Source organism: Pterocles gutturalis, unplaced genomic scaffold (assembly GCF_000699245.1).
Source record: "Pterocles gutturalis isolate BGI_N339 unplaced genomic scaffold, ASM69924v1 scaffold44027, whole genome shotgun sequence".
Classification (NCBI taxonomy): domain Eukaryota; kingdom Metazoa; phylum Chordata; class Aves; order Pterocliformes; family Pteroclidae; genus Pterocles; species Pterocles gutturalis.
In genome coordinates this window covers 1,430-10,409 of record NW_010111789.1, presented here as the reverse complement: position 1 = coordinate 10,409, position 8,980 = coordinate 1,430, and the positions used below count along the sequence as shown (strand labels likewise).

The window sequence follows — 8,980 nt, the reverse complement described above, 5'->3', positions numbered from 1 at the left end:
GAAGTAATGTTCCTGACTGCTATATATACATATTTTTAATTGAGGGCTTTTTGCCCACTTGAAGAAACATGTTACATTCTACTTATGTAGGCTTTAATTTTTTTATTTATTTTTGTCTAGGACTACTGTGTAGGTGAGCTGGTTTTGCATCTGGTGAAAGATGTTTTCATATGGAAGACTAAGTCTGAATTTGAGCATGAGAATTGCACAGACCTTTCGTAGTTTTGGGAGGTGGGAAGCACTGGGAGGGAAGGTGGGGAATTGGCATACTCCAAGCCACCCTGTTTCATTGTTGCTTGTATCTGCTGAAAGGCTAGTCAAAGTAACAAGAGGGGAGAAAATTCTTGTAAACTGTTAGAATGCTGTCCTTTCAGGTGAATAATTCAGTGCATCTGTAATAGCTGAAAGATAAGTTCATGTACGCGTGATCATGTCTGTGTCATCACAGTAGGCGCATGAACCTGAATCTGTTGAGCTATTGCAATTGTTAATGTAAATTTTTCTTACAAGAATGGAGGGTGGATGGAAGTGGCTTTTCATTCTGGAAATTGTTGATCTTAAGTTGAATCTCCTTTTATTTGTCTGACCCATTTACCCTATGCTTGCAGGTACTTGGAGAGATCTGTGAGCAAGGATATTCAGATGCTCTTAAATTCTTAAAAGAGAATGGTATGTTACACTTGTGGATAGTTATTGATGATGTCGTCTTAACCTGAGTCTAAAATAAAAAAGAAAAAGAGGTGAGGGGGTTGTATGTAGCTAAGAAGGGGCTAGGTGTTTGAGGTTTTTGAAGGGATCGTGATAAGTTTAGTTCTTGTAGAAATCACATAGTTACACTGACTATTCACTTGAGGTACGTTTTGCGGAAATGAACCTTGTGGGTTTTTGTCAAATTTGTGCAAAGTGAATGTTAAGGTATTGTTAAGTGAAATTACCAAAGAAATCCAATTCTAGGGAAATAATATTACTTGTTTCTTCTGTCTTAATAATGAGGGATAGGGATAGGCTATTGTTTCCCACTCCTGTGAAACCTGTGTCTTCTTATCACCTCCTCTCTGCTATCATCCAAGTGAATTTCTAGGTAAAGCTTTATAGTCCAGAACTGGGAGCTGGCCAGCAACAATATAAACTGTCATAGACAAATCCTTAGTCTGTATCATTAAAAACTTTAGAAGATGACTACTTGTCATGTAGCAGTTGTTGGGACCCAGATAAATTTAGGAAGAAGAATTGAAAGTTGCTCCTCTCTACTCCTAGAATTCTAGTAACATATTTTATATTAATAAATGTTATTGCTCTGCACACTTTGAGACAAACAAGCTAAAGACAGTAACTTGATATTAGCATGCATTTAACCATGTGTTAAATATGCCTAGCCTCTGTAGTCTTTGTATGCAGAAGCAAATTGGTGCTGGGTTGGATTAGAGGAATGGAAACTGAAATGTGATGTTTGCACTATTACAGATAGTACTAGCTGCAGTATTGTAATGCAGTCATAGCTTGATGTACTCACTGCTTATACTCTGTTATAACTAAACACTAAATACTCAAGTTCTCTTGGAACAATTTTCTTACTGTTAAAGAACGTCATAGTTCTGCTTAGGAGTGTATTTTTCTATAAATATTATTAAATATTTAATGAGAGTCCTGCTTTATACCTTTAACCAGGTGATTAAAAGCACAAGCTATACAAAGAGCCTATAATTGGTGGTTGTCTGTGCTAAGATGATTTCTGTTGCTGTACTGCACCCAACGGTTTCCTGTGTGCATGTTTCCATCTGACACTAATATCTGAGATTCCTTGCAGCTCTTCCTTGGTGTCTGTCCCCCACATCCTCTGTGTATTGCACTATTGTCCTCCTCTTTCACACCACTGATCCTGTGATCACCTTTGTCCTTACTCTGTCACAGGTTTGTCTTGATGATAATTATAACCTTTCCAAAGGAGTATTTGTAAGTAGGATATGGATTCTGTTGTATGTAGGCATGGATCCTAGTCAGATTTGGTAGTCTTTATATGTAAATAACTATAACAATTTTCTGAAAACTGGGTATAAATGCCTTTCTTGTATTTTTCACTTTGTGCTTACTATCTAGTGCTTGTTTCTAAGGTAATTATCAGTACCAGTTTGTGGGATTATAAGAGCAAGTGTATTTGACATTGGGTAAATAATGTTCCCTCAGGATAGGTCTTTGTACAGATACACAGGTTGCAGGTATCGTACAGGTACTCTGAAGACATGTGGATCAAGATTAAGTGTAAGCTCTTGACTCTTTCAGGTATTCTGAAGGACTCAATTTATATCCACTTGTCCCTCACAAAAAGAAATCCTAATGAGGCTGTGCAACACATTGACCATATGAAGAAAAAGAAATTGACAGAAAATAATGGAGTAGAAACTTTGAAAACGGAAGTACTTAACGACCAGCTGAAGCAAAATCCATGGCCTTTGGAGAAGAGCATATTTGAGAGTCTACCTCCCAGACTTCGTAAAGGTACATTCTTCAGACTGTTCCCTGTAACTTTGAATGGCAAACTTTGATTTATTTTTCCCCTGCTTACTCTTACAATTTGCATAAGATGCTTTCTGTTTAATCTTATAAGTGCCTGTGAAATTCCAAAGCTCAACCCAAAAAAGTTCTTTAAGTACTCACTGAATCTGAACATGTACATTTTGATTTAGCTACAGAAATAAGATGGAAGCAGGAGAAAAGAGCTACTTTCAATACTGTGGAGTCGTGAATTGAATTCTCATTCTCATAAAAACTTTGTATGTGCACAGTATTTTTGTAAGCATATATTTCACACTGAAGTTGAACCTCAAATCAAAACACAGGTTGTCCCTGTCTTATTTTTAAAACAGACTTCTGTATATTTCTAATCCCCTGGTTTTTCTGTACTTTTAATAAGCTGTTAATAGACCAAACCCACTTCTGTTATTTCTTTATAACTTTTACCTAGGTTTTTTTTGTGGATGCTGATGGCTATTTTCAAGATTTAAAACTTGTGATCCAGTGACCTAGGAGAAAAAGTTTGAAGTATGATATTTCTTGCAACTATATAACAATTGTAACAATTGGAATGTGCATAACTCTAGAATTTAAACAAACTCCTTCGTTAGAGTCTGTAACAAGACAGCAATGTGATCTAAAATACATAAGTATTTTTGGAGAGGTAAATTAATTCTTAGACTTATTGCTTAAAAGTTCAGCGTAATGCCTTTAGTCCCTATAGTATGGGTCCATTTCCCATGTTTTAAAGTAACATAAGGAAAGTTTATTGTAAGAGTATCTTGAGATGAATTATTTCATTTTCTGTCTGAGCCTTATTCATTTAACACTTGATAATGTTGACTGAAGATTACTTGATTTTGAGCAAATTATTTAAACTGTTTTCAAATAGTCTGACATCTTTTTAAAAAATATTCTGAAGCACTGCAGGAAGCTTGTAAAGAACAGAATGGATTCTACGCTCAGTTCTCTAAACTCTTCCCAATGCGGGTGATATCGTATCTGATGCTACCATATACACTGCCAGTGGAGTCTGCTTACTCTGTTGCTTTACGGTAAGAAACTTTTAATGAAACACTTTAGAATTATTACACTTCTGGAAGTTTACTCATTGAGAGCTTACTCAGTGTTGTAGGCATTCTGGTACTCAAGAATTCAAGTGATAACTGTCCAAAAGCCATTATTTCTACCTACATAATGAATCATCCTAAAGCCTCTATAGTCTAAGGCTAGATAAATAAACATATTAAGAAGATTTCTAAACAATCTTCTGCTTTTACTACTAGCTGTCTCTTAATTGCTCAAAAGAAGCACCCTTAATTGTGTTTTCCATGAGCCCATTCTATATTACTATATTCTGCAGCGGTATTTGAACTCTATCCAGGTAGTTCTTGTACTTTACCTTCTTTCTGAAGTCAGGAGTTAAATCTAGTGTTTGCTCATTGTATAAATTTTCTTACCAGGTTTGTTTAGGTTGACTGAAAGTTGTGCTCTTGAAACAGGCCTTTAATTTTTTAAAGTTTTTCGATTCTCATAAAGGAGAAATCATGCTAAATGAATGCACCATGAGCCCTAAGCTTTGCGCTTGCTTAAAAGAATTCCAGTCCTTGAACAGCAGGTGTCATTACTATCTTTAGAAAATAATTGAAAATGTTCTGTAAATTGAACCACCTGTAACTTCAGTAAAATATTTAGTTTCTGTGCCATTTTTTTGGTGGATTGGGAGGAAGCAAGTTTCAACAGAATGTTAATGGGGTTTTTTGCCCCTTGTCCCCCTCCGGTGTAACTGACTTCTGTTAAGAGTGTCATAAAGAAAAAATACATTTGTGACTTTGTTATGTTTCTGCCTTCTATTTGTTCTTCCATTGTGCTTTTCTTTTGTTCCTCCTTCTTTTCCCACCTACCTGTAAACTGACCAGAGAGTTCCCACCACACAGAAAGAGGTCTCAGAAACAGGAATTTTTTCAGGCTTCCTAAACATTGGTCACCAAGGTGTGGAATGCGTATACTGGTCAAATGCTCAGCACAGATCAGAGATGCAGTGGTCTGTGCTGCCTTTTTTCTTAGCTTGTAGAAAAGCAATGAGTGGACTAGATGGAGATTTAGAGAGGTTGGGAAGACCTGGAGACTTTGGTGGGGGAGTTAACTTGGGGAGAATGAAAGCTGTGTTATTTTCCTTGGATGTTGGATGGGGTATGTAAGCCTATAATGCAGACTGGATCTAGTGCTTACAAAACAACAAGTATATTGTGGTTTTGATTGTAGGTTAGTAAACTGGTTTCCTGACATGCCTGCTGATGTTCGATGGATGCAAGAACAGCTTTGTCGGATTGCTGGTACAGTTTATTCACAGGCTAAAAGCAAGCTGTTCTGTACATCCAGGTAAAGTGGAGTGCTGCTGTATGCAAATGATGCATTTTTGGAAATTCTCTCTTTTTTTGTCAGAGCTTCAAGTACTAGTAAGTTTCTCTCTTAAAACAGGATTTAATAATTTTCTCACAGGTAACACAAAACAGTTCTCACTGCTTCTAATCCTTAGCATTGTTTCTTAAGTATGTTTTCTGGTGCTTCTTTTTTATAACTGATCAATGACTGCTATATATTGTAGGTGAAGAGGTGTTGCCTGTTGGTAGGCTTACGCTTTTTAGGAAGAGGGGTGGATTATGGAACAGGCATTGGACTGAGAACAGAGATCTTGTTTCTTCTCTGCTCCACAGTAGCTGGAGCAAACGGGAAGAAAAGAGGAGGAAAAGGTTGCTCAAGATGTTCTAAATCAGTTCTAACAGATAGGAACTGGAAAACACTGGGAGAAAGACTAGATTCTTAGGGGTCTGGACAGGAGAGGTGGTAAGATAGTTGTGAAGAATTAAAGTAAGACACATACAGAAAACTTTTAGGAACCTCTACTTCTGTGGAAGAGAAACCCAGTTGTAACTAGGTTCATTATGCTTCTCATACCAAGCTGGTGTGAGGTTTAGCCTTTCATACTTTTTATTTCTGTTAAACTTTGTTGCACTATGTGTACGGAGGGATTGGTGACAACTCACCCCAGTGTGAATCAAAGAATACCATTACTGTTTCAGTTTTTGTTGGGGAGTGTTGTATTTACCTAAGGAACTCTGCAAACTTTCACAAAATTAATATGACCAATATTCAGCTTAGATTTTCCTGGTTAAAAATGGACTTATTGCTGGAACAGAGAGTTGCACAGCTATCTCATATTAGTTCTATAAGTAGAGAAACACAGGCTGTCTCCTGAGGTCTAAATGCTTATAAATATGAAGTCTCCTAAGACTTGGTTTGAACAAGCATAAATCCCGACTTCAGCAAAGTAGGTCATGTCTATTTTACTGCAATTTTTTTTTCTGATTATTGTCTCAGCTCTTGGAGTTGCTGGGTAGGAGATAGAAGAAGGGGGAGAGAAATTAGCCCAAAAAGCTATTAGGAGCGAACAGAATTCGTAAGCACTTCATAAAAGCTTCCAAGAGATAACTTTAGCACTGGAGACTCCTAACTGCAGCAGCTGTTTCAACTAAAGCATTGCCATGTTCTATATACAGCACATTTTTAAATTAAAATGAAAAATGACCTTTTATTCAAGCCAGGAGTTCTTGAGCTTTTGTCCTCCTGTTTTTAGTAATAAAGTTAGATAAGGAGGAAGATCAAAGATGCTCTTTTTTTTGCCCTTGCAATGCTATACGCTGAGTCATCAGAAATGCAGGTTTGATATGTCTGAGAAGAACTGCTTGATCCCACTTCCTTATAAGAAGCTTTGCCAGGTTCTGGATTGGCATAGTGAAAGATCCAATTTATATGCTCCATCCCTTAGAAGTACAAAGTAATCAAACTTACTGTTAAAGGTTCTGGCTTAAGGAAGAATTAATGAGGTTGAAGCTTGGGTTTTCTTCCCCCGCTGGAAGTATTAAATGGTGGCTTTAATATTAGGTTGTAGAGATATTTTCTTTTTACAATATTTGGTTTTATCCGGAATTCAGAAGCATTTAATTCCTGTATACAAAGAGCCTGTCTTCTCCCTTTCTGAAATCAGTTAAAGCCTTTTCTTGTGTAACACTAACTGGCTTTTGAGACCATCTCTCTGAGCAGAAATGAGGTTCTTGGTATATATTTACTATCATCCTACTGTCATCTCTTCAGTTATTGGACACCACATGTATTCAAGTGTCTTTTTTTCCTTCTTAACAATATTTCTGATGCCTCTCCACGATAAATTTAGGAATAGACATCTTCTTGCTTTTACCCTTATTTAGCATCTTCTTGATGTTGTTCCTTGATGTTGCCTTATTAGTTGTGAGACGCTTCATCTGAAATGGGCATTTGGAAGACACACTATGACAAGACTGCCTCAGATCTAACTTCTCAGAAGGGTTATTTGGTCATTTGGACAATTAACCAGAAACACTGTTTCTCTTCTTGTGGAAAGAGAAAACTCTTGGCCCTGAAACAGAACATGGTGGTCATGTGGCTTTTGCTGTATGCTTTTATGGTAACTTCAAGGTGATAGCTCCCTCTGAACTGTTTACATTGTCAAACTTTTCTGAAGCTTTCCTTTACGTGGATTCCCTCTTCAGGTAGCTAGGTCCCAAGGCTCTGTGTGTAGAATCCTGCATTGTATTCTACAGGTGACTCTTTGTGGGCTTGTACTTTGTTTCAGCATCCACCAAGAACTTGCTGCTGCTTTTGCAGAAAGTAATCCTCCCCACCTTTTTTTATGCTCTTCCCCTTGTGTCATCAGATCTAGCTTCTGTTTTGGAATCAAACTTAAATCTCATGAAAACTTGCGCTGTTTACAGTTTGAAAATCCTTTTAGGAAACTTAACCTGGTGGATGGTATCTTCTAGTGCACCTAAACTTCAGGTATGGAAACTGGTGTTGAACTGTGTGCATGGTGAGTTGGGGTTTTTTGTGTGTAAGAGGGCGTGTTGCGGGTTGTTTTGGGTTTTCTCCCAAAAGCACTGCAAGAGGAGAAAGAACTTTAAAGAAAAAACTGGGTATTCTGGTGAAAACTTCAGTTTCTTATTTCTCAAATTGGAAAAGACTAACCTGGTGTTTTAGAGTGTAGGAAAGTTCTGTTCAGCTGTTCAGGTTGGTGATAATTAACTAGTTGTAAAGTGGAATGCAGAGATGGCATTTGGGAAGTTGAACTACTGCATTTGCTACTCAACTTGTCAATGTTGAGACTATTCTTATTTATGCTCAGTTAGCACTGCAATTGGTAAATGAGCAAATATTCCAAGTGGATAGCTGGGGGGAGATCAGGAGTATTTAAGAGGTAAGGTACAAACTGTGCCTACCCTTCTGATATCATCAGAATGGTGTAACTTTTAATGTAACTATTTTATACCTACTTCTGAGGACAACACATAATGACTGAGTGCCCTTCTTTTAGACATGATCATTACAAGATTCTTTTCCTCTTGTCCTCACTCAGTAAATGCATTTAGAATTAACTATTTTCCTTTAGTGTTCTTCTATATATGAAGATTCCCTGTCAGACATCTGAACAGTAATAGAAATCTTATTGAAACACTAATATAATCTTTCTCTTTTTTCTTATTTTAAACAGGAAAGACAATTTTGCATCACTAAGAAAATGTCAAACTGTCTCATCTACTATGGAATTTAATTCTTCTTACAGCCACCTTAAAATGCCTCACTCTTCTGCGGACCTTGAAACCTTGTTCTGGGAATCTTCATACTTCATGCACTCAGCTATGAAAAATGCTTCTGCTAAGATGCAGGAGCATTCAGACTTAAATTCCTATCCTAATTTTCTCCCAAATTCTGAGGAGTCTGGGTTGGAAATAGAATTTGAGTCTTCCTCAGAGACAAGTTTCCAAACTGCTCCAGAGTATTAATTTGAAAATAGGTTTCACAGTTTCCAAAATTCCAGTTTGGCAGAGAAATTTAAATCCTAAAGGACTAAAGATTGCTATGTTTATTGCCAATAAGTCTTGGAAAGTTACTTGTTTACAGCTTCCTGACAAATCTGCCTTGGGAATTCTACTGTTTTAAGGATTATAAAAACAGTGGCTGCTATACTAAGTAACAGACTACAATTCTGTTGAAGCACCAGCTCAATCAACTGTAGTAAGACTTGTAGTAAACAGTGTCTCTCTGGAAATAATTTTTCTTTTTAAATCTATTTTCAGAATAAAAATGTAAATTATGTAAACAGACTGTCAGACAAACAAGCATTGATAACAAAAGCTTTTTAAAAATATAATTCTAAACAATGTTATGTGTTAGCATTACTTTTATAGCACTTGAATCAAATTGGACTTTTACTTCATAAAGGGAAATACACAAGTGAGTTTTTTAGTGGCCTCCAGTGTCCATTTGCCTTATATTTAAACCCACTTTTGTGTTTATGGGAAAGCTGTCTGCACAAGATACTGTAGGAACAGTATTATTCTAGGATGTTGTATGTATTCCACAATTCATATTACTC

At 36.7% G+C, this 8,980-nt stretch overlaps 1 protein-coding gene across 1 annotated transcript; it reads left to right on the top strand.

The window, feature by feature from the left end:
- Positions 1–608: 608 nt before the first annotated feature.
- On the top strand, positions 609–8,615 carry LOC104462038 (patatin-like phospholipase domain-containing protein 2; the record flags this gene model as incomplete). Its single annotated transcript, XM_010073823.1, has 5 exons — positions 609–669; positions 2,281–2,496; positions 3,434–3,566; positions 4,777–4,893; positions 8,096–8,615. Coding segments are annotated over 5 exons (819 nt in total), but the record flags the coding sequence as incomplete, so codon positions are not given.
- Positions 8,616–8,980: the final 365 nt, after the last annotated feature.